Source organism: Suillus subaureus, assembly GCF_016647635.1.
Source record: "Suillus subaureus strain MN1 chromosome Unknown BJ212scaffold_48, whole genome shotgun sequence".
NCBI classification, from domain to species: Eukaryota; Fungi; Basidiomycota; class Agaricomycetes; order Boletales; family Suillaceae; genus Suillus; species Suillus subaureus.
The window spans coordinates 52,851-77,273 of NW_024538604.1; the positions used below are offsets into that span (position 1 = coordinate 52,851).

The following is a 24,423-nucleotide window of genomic DNA, read 5'->3' on the forward strand; positions in this document are numbered from 1 at the left end:
ATAATAGGCCGCAACACATGAAGAATCTCGGCCGCCCTGAGCCATGCAGCATCCAAAGAGCCATCTATTGCTGTCCATCGCGTGAAAGTACGATATTCAACAGAAAGGAGGAGGTCTAGAGGAACGTCTCGGTGAATCAACTGTATTCACTCACGGCTGAGGCCAAAGTGAATTCGATTTGGACCGGATGCCTATACCTCTCGGGGTAAAGAAAAAGAAAAAGTTAAGTATTAAGGAACATGGGTTGAGCGCCGGGCAAGCAGAAATAAGATACGCTGTCGGAATTCATGGCTCGTTAGAATACTCGAATACTCTTGGTTGCGTGATCACACGACAATACTTGCCCAATCCTGAAGGCCAGATTAAATGACATCTCAGCTATCCAACAGCCCTTCTCATTCTTCAGTAGAGTTTTTCTGTGTCATGAGTCGTACGGCGTAAACATCACAGAAAGGCTAAAGTGAGAAAAAAAGATAAGATCAGACCAGGGTTCTGGATCATCGTAACGATCTCTTGCGACATTAGGAATAAGCATTTGTCCCGATGATGTTAGGATCTAATAATGCTTCATGCACGTCTTGTGACATGACAAAATATAAGTTTGTTAAGGTACTGGCAACAGCCTCTGCAAGAGAACGACAGCACGTGATTCGTGTACACTTGGACAAACTTCACGCAGTGAGTATAGCTTAGTGTATGCATCTGGGATGCGGCTGCTCACCATTGCACCACCAATCGATGTCTTATGCAGAGAAGCGTGTGTCCTTCGAGTAGGGCCCTGACATCAATAGGCTGTAAGGGAGCACATGTGGAGAGAGCGGAGAAAAATCGGACCGATTCAAGCGCTCAAGTAGGGTATAGCACGGGTATGGGCCACACCGCGGGTATGGGGGTCACGGGTATGGCGGGTACGGGTACGGTGTCGAGATGTGCTACCCGTGGCCGTACCGTACCCGTCAGCGCGGTATACGGGTATGTTCACGGGTAGCCGGCCGCGCTATCTCCGAATGTTCTCCGTGGTGTTATATGTTGGACATAACAAGGATTCGCCACTCACTACGATCCTTATTTTTCGGAGGGTCGTTGACTGCAACAGTGACCCACTGCTTCGATCCTATTTCTCGCTGCTTCAATATTCCTACCAGTTCCATTCTTCCGTCTCGGAGACACATTACTATTACTGATTACAACTCGGTGATTCAACAGTATAAAGTGAGGTATGCAGACTCTACATTTCTCAATACTCCATCTATTCCATCATTGTGGTTAATCGGTCTATTGCTAAGTCTACCTCAACGTGTTCAGATGCTATCGTCATCTCTGCAGCCCATAGCGGACAATGTTGTAAAACGTGTTAAGCTTGTCCTTCCACAGGCCAAAGTAACCCCTCCGAGTTGCAATCCGCTGCTCCGGAGGTAATTGATGTCGATGTTGATGAAAATAATGTCCTGCCGCTGAACAGGATGATGAAGCTGATCTAAGTACGTGAACTTGTTGTTCGCGTTTGCATAAACCTGGATTAATTTTCACTCACAGACGCACTCAAGAAGACATGGCGTTCAGTGGTCTATTCATTTTTTAAGCTTGATGCTGTGACTGTCCAGTATCACGATGAACGTCTAGTTCATTTCCGTCCAGGAACTTGTCGCTGTACTGGAGGCAGCTTACTTAGCCTCTGATCAAGTTATTTTCAGGACTTATTCGATTCAATGCAAGCGTTACAAGCAGGCTACGCTCTTTTTTCGCGCAACTCGGCCAGTGTCTATGCAGTCATACCTGCAATGGACAAACTTGATAACCACATGAACAATGTCGAGACGAAAGAGAAATTCTGACCAACCATCCAAAGCACGATGAAACTTGCTCGCAAGAAAATGGATACATACTGGAAAATGACTAATGACTCAAACACGTATCGCATTGCAACAAGTGAGCATAAGTCGTCAGTTGTATGGGTGGTTTGTGCTGACCCACGCTTCTGGCTAAAAAAATGGAAAGATGAGTGGATTGAAGATGCCGAAAATCTCGTCCGAGAAGAGTACATAGATCGTTACAAAGACACCAGAGGACCTTACTAAGATCATGAAGTCTCTGAAGAAAAGAAAACGAGAGGACGAGAGTGTTGGGTGAGGTTATTGGACCTACGTAGTGTTACTATTTCTTGTGTGTACCCGCGGGTAAATACAACACCGGGGTAAGCTGCTATACCGCGGGTTAGTACGGGTACGGTGTTGATCTTCCGACCCGCGGATATACCCGTGCTATACCCTACCAACAACTTCTTTGGTTGAGATCCCCGAGCGCCACCATGTCTTCTCCTACCGCTAAGACGTCAGCAGTAACTCCCCGCAAGACGATGCGAGGTCATACCGATCCATTATCTAACGTTGCGCACCTGCCCGATGGGCAACGCATTATCACATCTTCATGGGACGGCTCACTCCGACTATGGGACCTAGAGAGTGGTGTACAGATAGGTGACGAGTGGCGAGATCAGGGGGTTAAGGCGGGAGTAGGCACTATGGCATTGTCTCCAAACGGCAAGACTGTTGCGAGCGGAAATAGGGACAGGACAGTGAGGTTGTGGGACATTGAGACGGGAAAGGTCATCGCCGGATGGCAAGGGCACACTCGAGCTGTGGAGTCAGTGTGCTGGAGTCCAAATGGTAAGCGAGTGGTGAGCGGATCAGTAGATGGGACGGCAAGAGTGTGGGATGTGAAGCATGTGAAGAGTGGAGAACCTGTTAAGGGTTTGAATCCGATCAAGACGGGAGACGCTGTGCTGTGGGCGGTGAGTTACTCACCCAAGGCAACAATGGTTGCGACAGGAGGATTCAACCGGAACGTCAAAATCTGGGACGCGATTAAATATCCAGTTCGGTACTCGGACTTTCAGGTGCTCTCAATTGCAGTCAAAGACAACTTGCCAGCTCGGAGAAAGGCGGACCATGGAATCAAAATCTGGGATGCAAAGACAGGCAAGCTGCTCAACACAGTCAAACTCGATGGATCAGTTACGAGCCTAGCCTGGACATCAGACGAAAAGAAGCTCATCTCCGGGTTGTTGAATGGCTTGATTAGGATATTCGACACTGCCACATGGCAGCAGATCGCCGTTCTTCATGGCACATCGGATGTCACCTCCATCACTTTATTTCAGAACGACCGCCTCCTTGCGAGTACATCGTATTGGGATAAAACAGCGCGGCTCTGGAATCTTGACACCAACCTCCAAGTCGGTTCACCTATCCAACACGAAGACCACGTCAGGTGTTCGGCCTTTTCCGCCGATGGAAAGCTGCTATCCACGGGTTGTGTTGATAAAAACGCGTATGTTTGGGACGTTCAAGCCATCCTGAAAACAGCTGGCCTAGAAGACCTCCTGTCCATACCTGATAGCGTGAGTGTCACTCACTGTCTCATCAACAATATTAATCCTGATATCATTTAGGCATCAAAAGCTGAACCCAAACAGAAACTGTATACATCATCTGGCTCCTCAAGCAAAGAGCACATTTCCCCATCCGAGTCGTCGCAGGGCATCGAAGACAGGTCGTTTCTAGAGGTACGCGATACCCTTGTCAACCTCGTGTGGTAATAACGTTGACATTTCAGGCTGACGCTACGGGAGGTTTCGGCCACTTTGGGGGCAGAGAGGAACTTCCACCAGGTTTTTTCGACGACACGCAACCCGATATTAATGCACATGTGCGTTATCAACATTTTTACTTGTTAGTTCTTATCCTGATCACTGTTCTCAGTCCTCTGCAACACCTGGTGCCAATCCTAATCTTTCTGCACTCCTTGGCCGCCTTTACTCGCTTCTTCGTCGCTCTCGACCCAATGAAGCGATCGAAACTCAGCAACCTCCAGTGCCTTCAGAGTCACATTTGCATGCGCTCCTCAATCACCTGTCCTCACACCTTCGCTCTCCACGTAACACTGATGAAACATCCGAACTTCCGCAATCCCAAATACTTTCGCGTTTACATCTACAGGTACTCCTCCGTCACCTGTCCTCACTTTTGCCCCGCCCTGGACTCTACACCGACGAAGCACCCGAACCTCAGCAATCCCAAACACCCTCAGTCTCACGTCCGGGTGCACTAATGGGTCGCCTGTCCTCACTCTTTCATGCTCCACTCAACGCTGATGAAGCAATCGAACCCCAACATCACTTGGGGCCAACTACCTCCTCTCACTGCAATCATCATGACGTCGATGTTGCCGCAATGCGGGACAGAGAGGTGTGTCTTTCCTGCGTGTATTCTAATTGCTGGGTCTGATGATTTCTGTGCAGGTAATATTTATTGCTCCTCACCACGAAACTGCTAGTGAAAAGGCCAGGCGCATCAAGAACCCAAAACCGTGGGTTCGCGTGGTGTTGTTTCTCTGCTGCGCGTCCCCTGGTGCCGATGACAGTCTTGACACCGACGAGACACATGGCAGAACATAGACAAATATGTTTATCGAGTGTAGTATGATGTAGCTTTGCTACTATGTCAATACCAGTTAATTCATGATTCCATTCTAACCCGTCTGTCAAGGGATGCCAGCTGTCATGAACACACTAAATACCTACGACAAAAAGTACTACAGCAGAACGAAGAGTCTGGGATCTATCTCTTGCCTGAAGACTCCGACACTGTTTGTTGAGTGATCAACCCCAGTGAAAACCCACTGTTCTGAGAATGGCCGAGGTTGCGTGTAATTTTGAGAAGCCTCTGAGGGAATGGCTGGCGAAGTTAATACTAATAATAGCACTTGCCTGAATTTGTGCGAGATCAATTATCTGCGCATATCTGCTGTCGTCGTCACTGCACGTTGCATCCAGCACGCAACAGCCTGCAATAATAGTCTGGGATTGTGCGAAATTGACTGGCTCTCGTGTTATACCCTGCCGGCCTTGCCCCTTGCATATAATTCCGGCACATAGTAACAGTGTGCCACTGCTCTATAGCTACAACATTCACACTCACTATGCCGCCTGCGAAAGAGTATCAAATTATGCGCAAAGGCCGTCTGCAGACTGTCTCGAAAGCACAATATTACTGTGTAAAAGCACAAGACAATGGCGCAAGCACGCGAACCGCAGAACTTCAGGCACTATTAGTCTCTCGAGCACACAGCGCCGCAGCTACTAGTACTATAGCTAGTGTTGCTCCAATCGCTTCATCAAGCGCCTCTGCTGGCACCAGTGGTACTAGTAAGCTAAGAACTTATGTTTAGTACTACTATATTAATGTGCTAATTGGTGTGTGTCAGTCGAGCCAACAAGAGAGCAGTCTCCGAGTCCGTCAATTCAAAGTGATGATATGGGCATGAATGTTGATCAGGGCACACCAGAAGATGAGGTAAAGTCATTTATTTCAATTATAATTTGATTTATTGAGAATCTCCCTTACAGTTCCATGACAACGACGACCTCTATTGGCAGGGTGACCATACAGATGATCTTCCAGACCCTCCTACTGGTTATGAGAACCAGCATGCTGCACCTGATTGCCTCCAACAATGAGACCCTCTTACACCTCCACCAGAGCCTAACCCTGGTGATGAGGACCAGCACGTGCCTGAACCAAACCTTCATGCTGCTAATGAGGACCAGTGCACAATAGAAGATATTGACCTTGATGAAATTCAATGTCTGGCCAACATTGGCTGTCATGAGGGTATACTACAATCCATCTCGTTCATCCAAGCCCTTTGACACTCAACTTTAGATGACAACCTTTCACCATTAGATCCCAATGCCTTGGAATGTCTTTGAAACCCTCCTCAGCTTCAACTCAAAATTGAAGATCCCCATGTTTGTTTAGCTATTGACACCTACCTTGCGCTGGAACATTCTGCAGTGGAGGCTTACAGCAATGCCCACAAAGCCATCCTGTGATGTTATCCAGACACAGCATTCCCATCCCACCATGACATCAAGCGCATCATTGCACAGATGAGTGGGATTGAGTCTATCATAGATGACATGTGTGTAGAGGGCTGCACAGCTTTCACAGGAGAATATGCACACCTTGATTGTTGTCTGGAATGCCATTCACACTGTTATGACCAGATCAAATTTGATGCCTCTAATGGCAAAGTCAAGTCACCTGTCAAGGTGTTTCACACCATCCCCCTTGGTCTGCAACTCCAGACACTCTACCAAGACCCTAGTGGAGCAGCCAACATGCGCTATCGTGATGAATGCACAAAATGTATCCTCAAAGAACTTGAACTTGGTGATGGCAAGCTTTCCATATACAATGATATCATTATGGGCACAGAATATCTGAAAGCTGTTCATGGCAGGAAAATTCAGGAGGATGATATTGTTCTTATGCTATCCATCAATGGAGCCCAACTCTATGAGAGCAAGGAGTTGGATTGTTGGATATATATCTGGATCATCATCAATCTTTCTCCAGAGTTATGCTACAAGAAGAAGTATATTCTCCTGGGCAGAATCATACCTGGTCCCAAGAAGCTGAAATCCATTGAATCATTTCTTTTCCCTGGTCTACACCATCTTGTTGCTGTGCAGAAAGAAGGGCTTTATATATGGGATGTGTCAAGGGACAAACTTTTTACCTCGAATCTTTTTTTCGCATTTGGAACTGCAGATGGCCCTGGCTTACTTTGTTTGAGCTCCATGGTTGGGCATACTGGGAAGAACAGGTGTAGGATGTACTGTGGTCTCAAGGGACATCACAAGCCAGGGCAGCTGCAATACTATCCCATGCTTCTCAAGCCTCTTGACTACACTGTTTCTGGATGCGATCACAATGATATTGATGTCAACAAACTTTCCTTATCACCATGCTCCAACTACATCGACAATCTTTACCATCTTGTCTCTGCTATGACCCTAGCCCAATATAATCAACAGCATCTCAAAACAGGTATCGTCAAGCTGAGTATATTGCTTGGCCTCTTGCCCAACTGCATGTTTGGCATTCCAGAGTGCTTTACCCCTGATATCATGTACTTCAAGGGTCCAAATATGGGTTTGCTCTTCACTGATTTGTGGTGTGGCACAATGAAGTGCAATGCCTCAGATAACAAAGAGTTGTGGGACTGGGCAGTGTTCCACAACAAGGCTGTTTGGACAGAACACGGCACCGCTGTAGCTGCATGTGTGCAATATCTCCCTGGTTCATTTGATTGGCCCCCTTGCAATCCCACTGAGAAGATCAATACTTACTACAAAGCCTGGGAGTTTATCCTATGGCTGTGGGGCCTTGGCCCAGGTCTTCTCTATGGTGTCTTGCCCAACAAGTACTGGCAAAATTACTGCAAGTTCATTTGAGGTGTCCAAATCATGAGTCAGCATAGTCTCACATTTGATGACATTCAAGCAGCTCACAGGTACTTTTGTGAGTGGGAGTATGAGTTCAAGTGTATATATTATCAGCGTTGAGCTGACAGAATTCATTTTGTCCAGCCATGCGCACACCAAGGCAATCATTTAGCAGCTGAAGGCTTTCGATCTGGTCCATCTGTGTGTTATGCACATTGGACTATGGAATGCATCATTGGTATGCTCAGGATGGAAATTCAGCAACCTTCCAATCTATTTTCAAATCTTACCTTCCTCACCATTCACTGCTGCCAGATCAATGCACTTAAAGTTATGATTCTGGACTTAGAACCACCTGACAATCCACTTCCTAATTATTCTGTCAATTTTGGGGGTGGTTATGTTCTCCTCAGGGCTCGTGACAGATACAATTATCGTCCAGGTGAGACTGAGACATGATTGATTTGTGAATTCCTTGATGGGCCTGTTCTGAAGTTCAAGTGCTGGGCAAGACTGTGACTTCCCAATGGGCAGATTGCTCGCTGTGCATGGAAGGAAAAACTCAAGCTTGCAGGGAATGTTCGCATGTTGTGCAATGTAAAGGTGATTGTCTTCGCTCACACTATTCAGCAGAAACTAATTGTAAATTTAGGTCTCCATCCATAACAAGAGCGAAATTGTGGAAGTTTTATACTTTGCACAGCTGGCTGTTATGGTCCATGCAGACGACATCAATGAGGACGACAATGATGAGGAGTTCAAGTACATTGACAATGAAATCTACCACTTTGTCACCATTGCAATGGTCTCTGTCTATTCTTGCCCAGACCCAGAACTACTGCAGAAGTCAGCACAGACTGTTTGGTCATGCACATATCATGGCAACGAGGCACTGCAGCTAGTCAGCATGAAAATGATACATTCTGTAGTCACTATGGTACCTCATTGTCCTAAACTCCCATCAGGATTGGTAGAGGATCACTTTTTTCTGGTTGAGAAGCCTGGGCTTGGTTTGGTGTCTGTTGATGAGGAGATGGGAGATGATGCTGACAAGGATGAATAGATATTTTCAGTAAGTCTCTTTCTGTTTGTACAGTTCATCTGTTCTGTCTGTTCTGACCTTTTACAGTTTTAAAGGCTTTCTGGAGTACTTCCGCTGGCCTCATCATTTCCCTTCTGTGCGCACATTTAGTAGTTCTATTGACATGTTTCAAGAACTGTGTTGCAATATTAATGATACCATGACAAGAAATACATTAGTGAGAGTACAGTAAGAGTGGCAGCAAGTAAGAGTGGCAGCACAAATTGCACAGATGTAAGTAATGATGCAAGGAGAAAATTAAACTTTACACTGCTTTGTGAACCTCTGCTGGAGCTCCTGCTCATCAGCATCTCTTTTCTCTGCTTTGGCACTAAGATGAGATGCACCAATTGGATGCACAAGGTAGTGCCAAGGTGCAGTGGGATTGTCTGGATCTGGGTTGGGGTTTTTGAGGTGCCTGCTAAGGAGGTTACATGGAGAGGCGCTGCTGCAAGAGAAACAGGTAAGTAAACAGTAAAATTGGGGCACCATAAATGTACAGAGGAATGGCCTGAGGACACTTGTCTTCTTCTTCCTCTTTCTTGACCACCAATTCCTCTTCTGAGTTGTCTTCTGATGTCTCAACCACCAACTCTTCTTCCTTGTCTTCCAATACCTGTGAGTTGTCTTCCTCATCCTTACCATTTTTCAACTTGAGTATCTGGGCATCTCTGAAGCATAAAACAATTCTCTGGATATGTGTGAGATAGGCATCAAGAATAACAAATGATTTACCTTGTGTCCAGGAGAGTGGATATCCAGTGCAAAGCAGTATGTGTCCCATGAAGGAACTACATTGTCAATATCAAGGAAAATAACATCCTCAAGCATATTGACAGAGTCGATTATGATAGGCATTAGGGTATTAGATTAGAGTGATATGAAATGCTCCGTGTTGAGGACTTAATGAAATATTCCCAGACTTTGGAATTTTCCAGTGGTCATGTGAGCACATTTTGGGCATCTTGCAGTGCATCTTTAGGTGCATCCAACATCTTTCTCTTATACCACCATGTCTTATTCTTTCCCCCAGTATAATGACTTTACACCCTCGGAGAATTACAAAACTCCATACCCTAATATTCCTAATCATTCTGCAGGTAGTTTACCTCCTTTTTCTTGCCAGCAGGACACTATGATGTCTCCCTCCCCTGATTTGAATGGGTCATCGGATTCTGATAACATGATTTCTCCATCCCTGGATCCATTTTTTCAACAGAGGCTGGTTAATGCACCCCTTATGCAGCAAGAGCATGCACCCATGGTAAGGACAGGTCATGTTAATACCATTAATTATTTAATTGAACACCACAATTAGGGAGGAAATGGTCTGTTGAGTGCATATATGTGCCTCAAAGAGCAGGTTAAAGCCTCACTGAGTATTTTTTTTAAATAAATGTACTGACTTTCATCACATATACGTGTCTTAATGTGCAGATTAAATTCCTACAGAACAATATTTTACAGCTGTGGATGGACAAACAAATGCTGGCACACAAGTGGGATTTACACCAGCACATCTTTTAATTATAACACTGCCTTTCTTGGGTGTCTAACAATTAGTTTAATAGGGCTGCTTATAATAAGCTTGCAGAATCTCTAACGCTAACTCTAGACCCAGCCAACCTCAGTACCTTCTCCCCTCAGAGTCTGCCTGTGACACTGAAAGTGAAGGAAATCACAGTCCCATCCTACCATCGTGCTGACTTCCTGAGTGAGTTCATATGGACGAAGGAAGACTGGAAGAAGTGCCAAGAGAAACCATCAACCCAGCTTGAAAAGTCACACCTGCTGCATTACATCATTGACAAGAATAACAAGCCTATTCCCTTGGAGTGTGTCACAGCAATCCATACCACATCCCAACAGGTGTTTGTGGATATCTGGAACATCAAGGAGGCGCCCAAAAGTTGGGGAGCTGCATCAGGGTCTACCAGTAAGCTGTACTACCAAGAAATGGTAACATTCTTCCCCAAGCTTGGCTACTGCAATGGCAACTGGAAATATGATGCCATTGCAACTGCTAGCTATACCTCTTGGCACAAGAATCACATCAACCACTTGGCTCTTGAAGGGACTTACAAGCCAACAGCAGAAGATATCATTGACTTCAATAATCTCGAGACACTAGACTCTGATGACACTGACAGTGCCACTGGTGATGTGAAGCCCCAAAAATGGACTCATGACTCTGACCCACTTAGCATCACATCAACTTCCAGCAAGAAGCAGAAGTCATTGGAAATATCTAGTATGTTAATTACTCTATCTTGATGATTGTCTAACCTTTTACATGAATAGTCCCTGAACACAGATCACCATCACCACTGCACCTGGACTTGGATGACATGGACTTAACCAGTGACCTCCTCAGTATGTTGATCAGTTTGTCTCCTCATGACTCCACAACTTTCACTTTTCAAACACCTGCCACAGAACTAGATGAGAATACCCCAATGGCAGAGTCACAACCCACTGAGCTTGGCCATTCTGACAACATACAAGTTTCAATCACAGATATCACCAAGCCTGCTAGTTCCTCAAACAAGACGCCTGCATCCAGGTCCCCTGCTAGAGTATATATCTTTATTTCTACTATCCTGTCATGTTATACTCAGATACTTGTTTGTAGTTCCATGCATGGCCATTGAAATTTGCAAACCTGCTGTAAGTCTGCTTGCAATGTTCTGTGATTCAAAAATGTGAACTGACTGATACTAGTACTGCTCCCAAACTGACTACTAGTGCGGATCAACAGTCCTTGATTCCACCTTCCCCCTCCGAAGATATGATACCGACTCAGTCTATAGCCCCAGCGGAGGAACAGATATCCATGCAGCTGACCAGTGAATGCACGCCTTCCATCACACTGACCCCAGAACACTCCCTAGATCACTCTGACATGGTACCCAGTGCCAATCCACTGGCAGCCATTGCCACTGACTTGATACCACCTAGTAAGTACCACCACATCAGGAAAAAACAAAGTGACTACATAGTACTATATAGTCAGGGTAGCGCGAGTAGCCCCATTGTCAAGTGCCCTCTATGTAGTCACCATAGAGTCCCATAGTAACTACCAGTAGCTATGAGGTACTACTGTAGTTTGTCGGAGTGCTACTACATGCAGCTATAAGTTACTACCAGCAGCTATATAGCACACCAAGGAACCTCATAGCAATTAAATTCAAGCACCTGAAATACAGACTAGCATAATATGAATGTCTTACTCACTGCATCCCTATTGATCATCTACAAGCTCCCCACCCTTGCTACTAGGATACTCATACTCCTCGACCTCATCCTCAACTGCCACATCCTTCCCCTCATGCTGGTACTCTCGAATAGCATCTTCAAATGCTGCATCATCAATGTGGGCCTGGGATGTAGCTGACAATGGAATGAGTGATGCAACACCTGCATGGAAGCTGAGAAGCGCGAGCATTAGAATTTTAGAGTCAGTGAGATAAGAGTCCAACATACCACACTGCACCATGCAGATTGGTATGAATTTTCAAGAGGAGTTTGTAAGGTGCAGTGTGCTCACCAAAGTGTTGCAGTGAGCTGAAATGATGGTTGTAGATGGCCCCATAACTAGCAGATGTGAACTTGATGTCCTCTTTGATGCCTTGCAACCACTCATCAACACAACATTCTATCTATAAGATATTGTCAGTGTCATCAAGTTGAAAGTAAGAATGTGAAAAACAGCTCACAGCCGTAAGCATGAGCACAATAGTTTTGATAGGGATGGGGTCGAAGTATTTGTGGTAGATGACACCCTCGTCACTTCAGTTCAAGAACCACATGCCATTGATACCCTGTTGAAGCAACTCCATCTTGTAGATGCCTGACTTTGATGATGGGTCCTATTGCTCAATGTCAGCACTAAGTTATGTAGACTGTCAAATGAGTACCTTGAAAACAAAGATTGAGCCAATTTTCAATCTCTCCACAAGATCTCAGTTTGACCTTATCACCTCCATAGAATTACTTGAGCAGAAGCCATGAAATGAAGCTGTGAGTGGACACATCTTTGTCTTGAGTTCGCCTTGCACATGTGAAGCGTGTTTTAACAGCTTTGAATGAATAAGACCAGGAATGCAATAAAAATACTGTGCTCACCATATTCACTGCCAAAGGGGTCAGTTTGACATCAACACCTTTGAGTTGACATACCTCACACCAGGCCTCCTTCGCCAGTTTTGTCTCAGCTGCAACAGAATCCGGAAAAGGTGCCTGTGTGATGATGAGACACTGATAAACAGAGCAAGCAGTTATGAGAATCTCTTTTGAGATTTTGTCAAAGTTGCTGGCTTTCACGCATTGACACAAACCATCAGTGTTTTTCTTGACCTTCAGCACCACAGTATCTTCATATGACATGTTGTCAGATGATCACTTGGTCCCTCAAGCTGCAGGCAACTGTTTGTCGTTGTCATTGTCTGTTGACTTGTCAACATTATGTGGCACTGTTTGATGGAGGTTTAGTAGTGTTCTTGTGCTAGCTATATAAAGTAGAAACATACCCTTTGGTCCTTTAGTTGTAGGCATGGATGGGTTGCGCAACCTCGGAGGGATTTTCCCTGTACTGAATGTCAGGCTATTAGTGTTGGATAACCTTGTATTAACACTGTGATCAGAGAACTGAATAAAAAAATGTCAGCGGCTGATTTAAGATTAGAAAACAAAACAAAAGCTCATACCATTGTGTCTTCTTGCCTGTCAATGTCACTAAGTGTTGAGAACCATGTTGCTCAAAGGGGGAGAGAGACTGACTCAGAGGGGCTTGGCCTCAGCTCGTACGCTGTGCCCCTTACCTGAGTATGTGCCCTTCATTTTGTATGAGGTCCGATGATGGTCTGATGAAGTCCGGAGGACTTCTGGAGGCTGGCCACTCTGCTGGAGGGCACTAGAGGACTTCTGGAGGAGCGTGGGAGAGTTCCGGAGGAACACAGGAAGTGCTCAGGAGAGTTCCCACTGCAAGGTAATACTTCTACAGGAAACAGGATGGAAGGGTAGGAGGTCCAAAGGTCCAAAGGTCTGGAGGACTGGAGGACAGGAGGACAGGAGGGCAGGAGGACAGGATGACAGAGGACAGAAGGACAGGATGTCCAAAGGTACAGAGGGCAGGATGTCCAAAGGACAGGAGGGTAGGATGTCCGAAGGTATGGAGGGTGGAATGTCCGAAGGACAGGATGCCTGGAGGTATGAGGGACAGGAGGTCCAGAGGTCCAGAAGGAATAGGGGCTACATCGAACTTCGTCCGATGTAGAAGCAAACAGAGGTAGACTACCCTAAGGTAGAGCTGGAGAGACAGGGATTGGACCTAAGTCCGGAAAGAGGGAAAGTGCCGGAAAGGTGGAGCTCCAGCCTAGGGAATCAGTCCCTAGGCCTGATGGGTAGGACAGACTTAGGTGGACCAAAGTCCAAGAGAGGATTGGGCAAGTCTAAGTTGATATTCAAACTAGGGAACTACAGGAGTATCTACAGGGGTTATATACTGAACAATATCTGAGGGGATCAGTAAGCAAAGGAGCAAGGCTATGTACGAGCATGTGGAAACACATTAGTAAGTAAGACAGAACATAAGTAAATGAACTCAGAGATGAAGACTCATACAAGGATCAATAAGCAAGACGGAAGAAGAGGTAACCGAAAGCTGGAAAGCAGAGAATGCCTAAATGGGGATAGGTGCAGGATATCGGACAGAGGGTGGGAATAGGTCTGGAGATCTGGGGATCTGGAAGACAAGGTGGATACAGGACTGGAATACAAGAAGGTGGATATAGTTCCGGAATCTGAGACAAGGTGAAGTCTGGATGTCTTGCTGGATGAAGAGCGCATAGGGTGGACAGGATAGGGTTGTACGGATCAGGCTAGCAGTGAGGATCCAATGGTCTGGAGCTCAGGGGTAAATCTGGAGCATAGTTGATCCTGCTGAGGTGTGGAGCACAGTGGAAGGGGATCTTGGAATGAGCTGGATATGATGTGGGGTCCGGATGTAGGCTCGGAAGGCGTGTGAATATGATGGAACATGGGTCCAGATTGTGGGATATGACACTAAGGAGCTCTGACAGCTCTTTCTTGAAGATGTCAGGATGCCCTTGGTAGGCAGCCTTTAAGGCCTTCTTCTTCTGTTTTTCTGTCCGGATTTCCTTGATTTCTTGGCAACAGATAACATGTTGGGATTCACTGACTGTAGAACGAGATGGTGAGCTTGGAGTGGAACATAATATGCTGGTACTTACAATGGTAGTTCTCTTTTTCAGTTGGTCACCACTCTCAACCACTTTGTCATATCCCACAATCTGGACCCATGTTCCATCATATTCCCACGCCTTCCGAGCCTACATCTGGACCCCACATCATATCCAGCTCATTCCAAGATCCCCTTCCACTGTGCTCCACACCTCAGCAGGATCAACTATGCTCCAGATTTACCCTGAGCTCCAGACCATTGGATCCTCACTGCTAGCCTGATCCGTACAACCCTATCCTGTCCACCCTATGCGCACTTCATCCAGCAAGACATCCAGACTTCACCTTGTCTCAGATTCCGGAACTATATCCACCTTCTTGTATTCCAGTCCTGTATCCACCTTGTCTTCCAGATCCCCAGATCTCCAGACCTATTCCCACCCTCTGTCCGATATCCTGCACCTATCCCCATTTAGGCATTCTCTGCTTTCCAGCTTTCGGTTACCTCTTCTTCCGTCTTGCTTATTGATCCTTGTATGAGTCTTCATCTCTGAGTTCATTTACTTATGTTCTGTCTTACTTACTAATGTGTTTCCACATGCTCGTACATAGCCTTGCTCCTTTGCTTACTGATCCCCTCAGATATTGTTCAGTATATAACCCCTGTAGATACTCCTGTAGTTCCCTAGTTTGAATATCAACTTAGACTTGCCCAATCCTCTCTTGGACTTTGGTCCACCTAAGTCTGTCCTACCCATCAGGCCTAGGGACTGATTCCCTAGGCTGGAGCTCTGCCTTTCCGGCACTTACCCTCTTTCTGGACTTAGGTCCAATCCCTGTCTCTCTGACTCTACCTTAGGGTAGTCTACCCCTGCTTGTTTCTACATCGGACTTCGTCCGATGTAGCCCCTATTCCTTCCGGACCTCCAGATGTCCTGTCCTTCAGACATTCTGTCCTCCTAACCCTCAGATGTCCTGTCCTCCTGTCCTCCATCATCCTGCCCTCCTGTCCTTCTGTCCTCCATCATCCTGCCCTCCTGTCCTCCTGTCCTCCTATCCTCCGGACCTTTGGACCTCCTATCCTTCCATCCTATTTCCTGTAGAAGTATTACCTTGTAGTGGGAACTCTCCCACGCTCCTCCGGACGTTTCCTGCACTCCTCCAGAAGTCCTCTAGTGCTCTCCAGCAGAGTAGCCAGCCTCCGGAAGTCCTCCAGACTTCGTTGGACCATCATCAGACCTCATACGAAATGAAGGGCACATACTCGGGTAAGGGGCACAGCATATGAGCTGAGGCCAAGCCCCTCTGAGTCAGTCTCTCTCCTCCTTTGAGCAACATGGTTCTTAACACACTTGCAGTGTGCACCTGCTGTTTCATGGCAGGTGGTGAGGGGGCACACTTTGATTTAGGCTTGGAGGTAGGCTTATGAGGTGCCATGGTTGTCTTGTCAAAGTACACTGTAGGTCAGCACAATTTATACCACTGTGAAACATACAAATAACTCACAATTGAACCTTAATACAGTGGCTCAAAAAACTGTCTGCATGTTTTGACATTTTTCACTATCTATGATATTGTGTGAGAACTCACAAATGCCTCAAGGACATGGTTATACCACATTGTAGTATGGCTTCAGGGCTTTCATTTGAGCCCTACACCGTGGGAATCAGTGGAGATATGGTGGAGACATAAGGCTTATAAAATGATGACTCATGTGGACAGTTTTTTGAGTGTATATTAAAACTATATAAATCATTATTTATGACACCACAAAAATCATGCCACTATTATATAAATTATGAAGTGGTGTCATTATGTTATTTTATGACTATATCTAACTATATAAACCAGAATATCTCATGTATCATAGTCATAATCACCATGAAAGCCATCTCCTCTGCTCAAAGAGATAATATCCTCTCTCTGTCTTATGCTGGCCTCTCTGCTTGCCAAATTTCCTCTAGAACTGGAGTATGCAAGTCCACTGTGGCCAAGTTTATCAAAGAAAGCCACCCAGACAAGGAAAACTCTTGTGGAGGACGTCCATCCAAGCTTACCTCTACTGACAAAAGGGCTATTATCCAACATATCACTACAGGAAAGGCTGATAATGCTGTCCAAGCCACCCATTATATCAATTCCACCATCACTACCCCTGTCTCTTCACAAACTGTGAGGAATGTTCTCAAGGCAGCTCATCTCAAGGCAGTAACAAAGAAGAAAAAGCCTCTTCTCTCCATCAAACATAGGCAGAGAAGACTAGCCTTTGCCTTAGCTCATCAACACTGGACTGTAGAGGACTGGAAGCATGTTATATGGTCAGATGAGACCAAAATCAATAGGATTGGGTCAGATGGGAAGGTATATGTATGGAAAAAGAAGGGAGATGGCCTAACAGACAGAGAGGTTAATGGGACTGTCAAGTTTGGAGGAGGTTCTTTAATGGTATGGGGCTGTATGGGATGGAATGGTATGGGAATGCTTGCCGAGGTTGAGGGGAAGATGAATGCTGAGCAGTATGTGGACATTTTAAATGACCACTTGCTGCCTAGCTTGGCAGAATCAGGGATTGATGAAGAAGATATCATTTTCCAACAGGATAATGATCCCAAGTACACATCCAGAAGAGCTAAGGAATGGTTTGAAGAACATAACATCAATGTTCTTGACTGGCCAGCACAGTCTCCTGATGTCAATGTCATTGAACATCTCTGGGGAACACTCAAGAAAAAGCTTCAAGCCTATGAAAACCCCCTAAAGGAGTATGGGAGCTTTGGGAGAGAGTAGCAGTGGAATGGGGGAAGATCACAGCTGAGGATTGCCAGAAATTAATTGAGAGTATGCCTAGAAGGATAGAGGCAGTAATTAAAGCCAAGGGAGGTCATACAAAATACTAGAATACCTGGTTATTATTGTAAAATACTTGAGTCAAAAAACTGTCCACATGAGTCACCATTTTGTGAGCCTTGTATCTCCACCATATCTCCACTGATTCCCACAGTGTAGGGCTCAAATGAAAGCCCTGAAGCCATACTACAATGTGGTATAACCATGTCCTTGAGGCATTTGTGAGTTCTCACACAATATCATAGATAGTGAAAAATGTCAAAACATGCAGACAGTTTTTTGAGCCACTGTAGTTCATTGATTGTTGATTTGTAGAATGAAGGGCTGAAAGCTGTGTCAAACAAGAGGGATGATAAAAAGGTATGATCATACTGTCACAATTTATTTTCACTGTTATGAATACCCCCAACTCGTCAAAAAACGGTATGGAGCTTGCTTCAAAACTCACTGTGTGCTGACAAATCTTGCAGCCCAATGTCACAAATCGCTAGCTGCAAAGAGGCTGGCTGTGAAGACACGAAAATTGATGTCAAAAGGTGAGTTGCTGTTCCACATTATACTCAAATACTCACTAGCTTGCAGACCCAAGCTCGAAAGGCCTGATGCAGAGCCCATGTTCCTGCTCCCTCTGTTTTGTCAAACACCCGGCCCTATCACAGTTTCCCAGAATTACATATGAAAACTGATTCTGGAGTGTTGGGAGGCAGAAGTGAAGGCCTGTGAGCAAGCAAAAAAACTGCAACTGTTAGAACTAGCACCAGGTCCAGCTATTAGCATCTTACAAGTGAGCGTGCAAAGGCTCGTCATTGAGTGCTGGGATGTGGAGGTGAAACAGTGCAAGGAAGCCAAACAGGCGCAGCTTTTAGAGGTACTTCTGGCTGCCCACGGTATTTCCAAACTAAACTAGCGTAGCACATCAAATTAGCTAGTATCAGAGATGAGAATTTAACATACTAGAATTGGCTCTCTCGATCTTGTTCTCTTGCTAGACAAGGAAGATTGTAATGGAGGTTGCAAACAACACACCATGACTCACAAGGTCATTGACTCTCTCAATCTTTTTCTCTCACTAGATGAGGAAGATTGTAATGGAGGTTGCAAACAACGCACCCAATGTGCCATGACTCATGACACACTGTGTTGGGAACTAGGCAAAATGTAAGTATCATTCAAACCAATCAGAATAAGAGCACATACACAGGTCTCTGCCTATCTTACTGTAGATGGAATGACCAGGGTAAGCAGGATCTCTGCCTATCTTGCTGTAGACGAAATGACCAGGGTAAGCACACCTCATGGATCATCCTCAAAAAAAAAAACCATACCTGATTGCAACTTGGCACATGGATTGAGTCTAAATGAGGCCATAATCTGTAGGTTTGTGAGGGTGCGTCTGGTGGCAAGACTGGGATAAGTCCCTCTTGCACTTTGTGAGGGCACATCTGGTTGCAAGATCAGGGTAAGCACACCCCTCCCAATCAACAAAACCAGCCAAGACTTGCCATACTTTCCAAAATCAGGGTGGTGTGGTGTGGTGCTCAGATCAAGTTGTGGTGCGGCGCCTGGTAACTGCACCCAGTTTAAGTCTAGACCAGGCCATTGAAAAAAAAAGGGCATACAATGAGACAAGTCACACAAGACCAGGGTGAAACACTCACCTACTATGTCACACTGCTGTGCATTTTGTGGCAAGGAGTTCCCTACAAGGGGGGGCATCAAGAGACACATAGCTAACTGGCCTAAATGCAGAAGGGCATGGGAGTTAATGATTGAAGAAAAAGACTTGGAAGACAACACACCTTCTATGGAGAACCACAATGCTGGCAACTCATTTTCCCCACTTCGCCGCTCATCACAGTCCAACTCTTTCAAGGCTGATGAACATAATCCACTGGCACCAAAAAGTCAGCATGTGACAGTTGAGGATGTTGCTGACGAAGGTGAGGTAGTGGGAGGTGGTGGGCACTATTTCAAGCAATGTCCTGATGGTGGATGGGCACTGTGGGAAGGGGAAACTGAATTTGAAAGGTACTGGAAGTACAAGGAAGGCATTGGTGAGGACAAGTGGGCTCCATTTTGTGACGAGTATGTACCCTATCATGGTTATAGCCTCTGCCTGACTTTAGCTGCCAGGGAAGAGTGGGGTCTCACTGAGTGGCTTGTAAAAAGCCTTGGGCAGACTTGAACCAATGAATTTCTAAAGTTACTGATTGTAAGTTTGGCATTGAGCACCGAAAAAAATGTACTGACCAGTGTGATAGACACAAAACCGAATGCAACCTTCATTCCACAACAACTGATCATTCCTCAAGAAGGTTGATGAACTCCCACATGGAGCTGCCTGGAGCTGTAAGAAGATTAGCATTCAGAGAAATAGAACAGATGAAAAAGGTGAACTGTTGCATGAAGATGTTGAACTGTGGATGTGCAATCCCATAGAGTGCATCAAAGGCTTGATTGGAAATCCTTTGTTCAAGGATCAAATGGTGTACACACCTGCCTGTGCATACATGGACTCTGCAGGACTCCACTGAGTGATAGATGATATGTGGACTGCAGATTGGTGGTGTGACATGCAAGTAAGCACCACATCAAAAAAACATCAAAAATGACAAGCACTGACCTGTGTTGTCCAGAAAAAGTTACCAGAAGGAGCAACCATCACACCAATTATTCTTGCAACAGACAAAATGTGTCTGTCGCAATTCCAAGGTGACAAATTGGCATATCCTGTGTACCTCTCTATTGGAAACATCGCTAAAGAAAAATGGCAGCAAACATCAGCATGAGCAACAGTCCTGATTGGTTACCTACCTTCAGGAAAGCTTGACTGCTTTACACCTGATGAATGCTCCCTCACCAGCTACTGACTATTCCATCATTGCATGTCCCTCCTCCTTCAACCCCTCATTACTGCAGGTGAAGATGGCATTGAAATGGTGTGTGCTGATTCATTGATCCATCAAGTGTATCTGATCCTTGCTGCATATGTAGCGGACTTTCCAGAGCAGTGTCTGGTTGCATGTTGCAAGGAAAACCACTGTCCGAAATGTGTAGTTGCTGTGGATGAAAGAGGCAATCCACTGGATTCGCCGATGCAGGAACCTGCAGTGATAAAGGGGATATTAGAGAAGCAAAAGACTGGTCACCATCCTGCTGAATTTGAGGAATTTGGACTATGCAATGTCTATGCTCCATTTTGGGCTAATCTCCCACACTCTAATATCTTCCTGGCCTTTACACCCAACCTCCTACACCAACTCCACAAAGGCATCTTCAAGGACCATTTAGTTAAGTGGTGCCTTGATATTGTTGGCGGAGAAGAAATGGACGCACAGTTCAAAGTGATGCCTGATTATCCTGGTCTTCAGCATTTCAAGAAGGGAATATCTATGGTAAAGCAGTGGACAGGGACAGAACACAAAGAGATGCAGTGAGTGTTTGTTGGGCTACTTGCTGGCGCTGTCCCTAGGTAAGCTTCAATTGTTGCTAAGCACAAGGTTGGTGCTGATGTGATTGTTTTCATTTGCTTACCAGCCAAGTGTTAGTAGTTGCACAAGCAATTTTAGATTTTTCATACTATGCACAGCTTTGAGTTCACTCAACTGAATCCCTCCATGGCCTGGAAAGCACTCTGGCGATATTTCATGCCAACAAGGACACCCTGCAAGAACTCAATGTTCACAAGCATTTTAATATTCCCAAATTACATCAGCTCTCTCACTATGTTCAGTCTATCTTATTGTTTGGCACTATGGACGGCTTTAACAGTGAACTTCCAGAACGATTGCACATCAACTTTGCCAAAGAAGTGTATCGCGCCAGTAACAAGCACGACTATGAAGAACAAATGGCCTTATGGCTCCAGTGCCAGGAGGCAGTCTTCCTGTGTGGTTCCTACCTTAGCTGGCTGTTGGAACAGTCTCAGTCGGCACCAACTGATTTCACTCATTGTGACTGTGGATATGACTTGGACTTGGACTTGGAGATGGAAGGGCCAGACGCTGTCCCTGTCAATACACTTCCCATCCTCCCTGAGCAACAAACAGTCCACTTTCTCACTAAAACACCTGCATACCCTCAGTGTTCAGTTCAGCACCTTGTCACTGCACATGGTGCATCCATGTTCCTCCCAGCCCTTAAGTTGTTTCTGCACAACCACATGCTGCACGCTATCATTACCCCTGGTCTGCAAGACCATTTCAACATTTTTTGACAGGTAGTAATCACTGCTCCACCTAATCCACTCATCAGTGAATCACCGAGGCAGTGGCATGTTAGAGCTACACCTGAAGTGCTTCCTGGACATGGATGCAAGCCTGGATCTCCTGCTAAGTTTGATATGGCCCTGACAAGAAATGGCATTCAGCCACACACTTTAGAAGGTGAGTGACTATTAGTTGAGCTGTCGTAAAATTCATGTTGATATTTTACTAGGTATGTGAGTGGGACAGGTTCATGTTATTTTCACTCTGCCATGTTAATTTGGGACCTACTTGCAAGCCTTAGCTTACATTGAGTGGTTCACACCACTCAGGGAGCCAGACTGCTCATCTGGCCTGCACCAGGTGTCGTGTTCAACTCATCAGCTGCACTGGAATGCAGCTGTGATACACATCGACGAAATCACTTGTCCTTGCCATCTTATTTTGAAGATCAGACAAGCCGTTGACCATGGATGGACTAGCACAAATGTCTATGAGTCGGCAAGTGATTTTTACTTAAATACCTTTATTGACCTTGATACATTCTGCATGTCTGCTATTGATTAGTTTTGTTGCTACTCAGCTACTATTGACTACAGACTTGAATTTGACTATTGTGCCTCCAAGTGTCCGTTGTAGCCTGCTGTAGTCTGCTGTAGCCCACTGTAGATCTATATAGTCTGAGTCACAGCTACATCAGGTACACAGAACTATGGTAGCTATGTAGTGCTACATAGCTCTCACCAGGGCTCCCATGAAATTTGTTTTTTCCTGATGCACATAACTGGGCAACTAGCTCAACTTAAATATCCTTCCAACAGCAACCACAGTACCTCTACTAGTGGTAGATGCCTCCACTACTAGCAAACCTCAGACCAGTGTGCTGGCAAAGAAGTCAAGGAAGATGCAGATTGTGAAAGCACAGAATGGGCAGTATGTCTGCTTCAGTGGTGTTCCTTGCTGTTGTACATACTCACAGATTCTGTCACAGTAACCTATGCACATGTGAATGGCTCGCTCATAACAAGACTGGATCAGCAGCTGAGTTCAAGACCTACTATGATGGACTGTCAGAAGGACAGAAAAAAGTGCACCTTCTGTCTCATTTGTCCTCAGCTCAGACTAACATAAGTATTTAATCAGTCATATGATGACCTCGCCACCAAGAAAGTATGTAATATGACTAGAATGTGTTACACCTACTCACAGGTATCCTTCCAACTAGGTTGCAGCTGGTGAATGGCTCCATTAGCAACATTACTCTTCTTCCAACTTGTTGCAACCTCTCTGCCTCTCCACATTATCTTGATCATCCTGACACAAGGATCACCGTTAGCAGCAGCACTCTCCCTCCAACTTCTTGTGATCTCACTGCCTCTCTGGATCAGACCAGAAACAACTGCATATGAATGGAGCACAGGCTGGAACAAGCGCAGCCTCAGTGCAGGCTGGAACAGACAGTGGCAGGATGTGCCTAGTTTTATTATTTCTGTCTACCTGTAATGTGTACTACACAATACCAGCAGATCTGGCACAATCTAGGATGATGTGAAGTATATTGTAGCCACACAATGTCAGCAGATCTGGCACAATCTAGGGTGACATGCAAATATTGCATCTGAACAATCTGCGACAATCACGCACAATCACGCACATTTTCATATGTGCTATTAGTCTCATTTTTCTATCGAGATTGTGTCGTTTAGTTTAGACAATTTCACGCAACCTCAGCCATTCTCAGAACAGTGGGTTTTCACTGGGGATCAACTGCAACAATCCTGGAGGCCTTGCCATATCAATGCTGCCTCAGATATTCAACAGCTCCTCTCGTTGTTTGGTAGAATTTGTCGGTGCCGTGAATGATACTGTGGGTGCTTCCTAGAAAAGCCAAGGTGAGAAAACAAGATGAGATAAAATGAATGTCCTAGATCGTCGTAATGATCTCCTGCGACATTTGGACAAATGTAGAAGTAAGCATTTGTTCCAATGACATCAGGATTGAACGACGCTTCATGTACATCTATGAATAAGAGTTGATGTGACGTGACAACAGATAGGTTTGCTTACTTACCAGCAATGGCTTCTGCAAGAGAACAATAACCTGTAATTCATATACTTACACTTGGACCGACTGCAAACAATACGTACAACTTAGTACGTGAGTCTGCAAAATGCGGTCACTCGCCATTAATGCACCACCAATCGATATCACATAAGGAGAAACGTGTGTCCTTCGAGTAGGCTTCGACATAGATAAGCTGGAAGGGAGCCGCGGCACATAGGAAGTGAGCGGAGATGGTGCGGTTCGGTTCGAGCGCTCAAGGTCCAAATAAAGATAGGAAGACGCACGTGGCGTAGTCATGATTCGAAGTGCTTCATCCTGAAAGCTGTGGAGAACACAAGGGATAACGCATGCACCGTATCAGGCGCCTCAAATCAACACTTGTGCAACTCTCTCAACTCCAAACCAAACATCCACTGTCTCAGCCACTAGCCCGTCCCTCGTGTTCTTGCGTGGATTGAATCTGTGTCTAGTTGTTCGAAGTGGGGTTTTCTGTGAGTTGCATGCTGGATGAAAAGGTGGAAGAAATTTGCTTACCGAGTGGTATCAAGGATTTTCGTGGAGACATCTTGCAAGTTTTCAAGGACCAGTAGCGAAATTGCCTTGCATACATCGTCCCAAAGTTTTCCTACGTATCTATTGTTCTCGTAAGTAAGGCGGCGTGCACACCTATCGACATGAATTCAGTTGAAGACAGATAACCTTGTTGACTCACCCACAATCTATACCTCGCAAG

At 45.5% G+C, this 24,423-nt stretch overlaps 12 protein-coding genes across 12 annotated transcripts; 10 read left to right on the forward strand and 2 right to left on the reverse strand.

The window, feature by feature from the left end:
• Positions 1 to 585: 585 nt before the first annotated feature.
• BJ212DRAFT_1303745 (uncharacterized protein) lies at positions 586 to 1,835 on the forward strand (the record flags this gene model as incomplete). Its single annotated transcript, XM_041333479.1, has 7 exons — positions 586 to 678; positions 752 to 972; positions 1,146 to 1,217; positions 1,287 to 1,380; positions 1,463 to 1,481; positions 1,537 to 1,622; positions 1,695 to 1,835. The coding sequence occupies 7 exons, from the start codon at positions 586 to 588 to the stop codon at positions 1,833 to 1,835; spliced, it is 726 nt and encodes a 241-aa protein (XP_041187599.1).
• BJ212DRAFT_1282845 (uncharacterized protein) lies at positions 1,836 to 2,078 on the forward strand (the record flags this gene model as incomplete). The annotated part of the gene is made up of 1 exon (XM_041331708.1): positions 1,836 to 2,078. A coding segment is annotated over one exon (243 nt), but the record flags the coding sequence as incomplete, so codon positions are not given.
• Positions 2,079 to 2,176: 98 nt separating this feature from the next.
• Positions 2,177 to 3,576, forward strand: BJ212DRAFT_789663 (uncharacterized protein). The gene has a single exon (XM_041344076.1). It carries the CDS (start codon positions 2,309 to 2,311, stop codon positions 3,449 to 3,451), a length of 1,143 nt encoding a protein of 380 aa, XP_041187601.1. The 5' UTR covers positions 2,177 to 2,308; the 3' UTR covers positions 3,452 to 3,576.
• BJ212DRAFT_1389420 (uncharacterized protein) lies at positions 3,232 to 4,541 on the forward strand. The gene is made up of 5 exons (XM_041336951.1): positions 3,232 to 3,400; positions 3,452 to 3,565; positions 3,616 to 3,708; positions 3,762 to 4,247; positions 4,301 to 4,541. The coding sequence occupies exons 3-4, from the start codon at positions 3,701 to 3,703 to the stop codon at positions 4,108 to 4,110; spliced, it is 357 nt and encodes a 118-aa protein (XP_041187602.1). The 5' UTR covers positions 3,232 to 3,400; positions 3,452 to 3,565; positions 3,616 to 3,700; the 3' UTR covers positions 4,111 to 4,247; positions 4,301 to 4,541.
• A 3,335-nt stretch (positions 4,542 to 7,876) lies between these two features.
• Positions 7,877 to 8,354, forward strand: BJ212DRAFT_1486000 (uncharacterized protein; the record flags this gene model as incomplete). The annotated part of the gene is made up of 2 exons (XM_041341064.1): positions 7,877 to 7,894; positions 7,944 to 8,354. 2 exons carry the CDS (start codon positions 7,877 to 7,879, stop codon positions 8,352 to 8,354), a joined length of 429 nt encoding a protein of 142 aa, XP_041187603.1.
• A 276-nt stretch (positions 8,355 to 8,630) lies between these two features.
• BJ212DRAFT_1486001 (uncharacterized protein) lies at positions 8,631 to 9,230 on the reverse strand (the record flags this gene model as incomplete). Its single annotated transcript, XM_041341065.1, has 3 exons — positions 8,631 to 8,820; positions 8,873 to 9,063; positions 9,108 to 9,230. The coding sequence occupies 3 exons, from the start codon at positions 9,228 to 9,230 to the stop codon at positions 8,631 to 8,633; spliced, it is 504 nt and encodes a 167-aa protein (XP_041187604.1).
• Positions 9,231 to 9,510: 280 nt separating this feature from the next.
• On the forward strand, positions 9,511 to 11,222 carry BJ212DRAFT_1303748 (uncharacterized protein; the record flags this gene model as incomplete). Its single annotated transcript, XM_041333480.1, has 7 exons — positions 9,511 to 9,636; positions 9,691 to 9,751; positions 9,967 to 10,623; positions 10,674 to 10,745; positions 10,809 to 10,935; positions 10,991 to 11,039; positions 11,118 to 11,222. 7 exons carry the CDS (start codon positions 9,511 to 9,513, stop codon positions 11,220 to 11,222), a joined length of 1,197 nt encoding a protein of 398 aa, XP_041187605.1.
• Positions 11,223 to 11,881: 659 nt separating this feature from the next.
• BJ212DRAFT_1246291 (uncharacterized protein) lies at positions 11,882 to 12,163 on the reverse strand (the record flags this gene model as incomplete). Its single annotated transcript, XM_041329663.1, has 2 exons — positions 11,882 to 12,031; positions 12,089 to 12,163. Coding segments are annotated over 2 exons (225 nt in total), but the record flags the coding sequence as incomplete, so codon positions are not given.
• Positions 12,164 to 19,185: 7,022 nt separating this feature from the next.
• Positions 19,186 to 19,605, forward strand: BJ212DRAFT_1486005 (uncharacterized protein; the record flags this gene model as incomplete). Its single annotated transcript, XM_041341066.1, has 2 exons — positions 19,186 to 19,505; positions 19,554 to 19,605. 2 exons carry the CDS (start codon positions 19,186 to 19,188, stop codon positions 19,603 to 19,605), a joined length of 372 nt encoding a protein of 123 aa, XP_041187607.1.
• Positions 19,606 to 19,720: 115 nt separating this feature from the next.
• Positions 19,721 to 19,954, forward strand: BJ212DRAFT_1282983 (uncharacterized protein; the record flags this gene model as incomplete). The annotated part of the gene is made up of 1 exon (XM_041331717.1): positions 19,721 to 19,954. A coding segment is annotated over one exon (234 nt), but the record flags the coding sequence as incomplete, so codon positions are not given.
• Positions 19,955 to 20,515: 561 nt separating this feature from the next.
• BJ212DRAFT_1449446 (uncharacterized protein) lies at positions 20,516 to 21,563 on the forward strand (the record flags this gene model as incomplete). The annotated part of the gene is made up of 3 exons (XM_041338693.1): positions 20,516 to 20,853; positions 21,051 to 21,341; positions 21,512 to 21,563. The coding sequence occupies 3 exons, from the start codon at positions 20,516 to 20,518 to the stop codon at positions 21,561 to 21,563; spliced, it is 681 nt and encodes a 226-aa protein (XP_041187609.1).
• A 362-nt stretch (positions 21,564 to 21,925) lies between these two features.
• Positions 21,926 to 22,123, forward strand: BJ212DRAFT_1252154 (uncharacterized protein; the record flags this gene model as incomplete). The annotated part of the gene is made up of 1 exon (XM_041329724.1): positions 21,926 to 22,123. A coding segment is annotated over one exon (198 nt), but the record flags the coding sequence as incomplete, so codon positions are not given.
• Between the last annotated feature and the right edge of the window lie 2,300 nt (positions 22,124 to 24,423).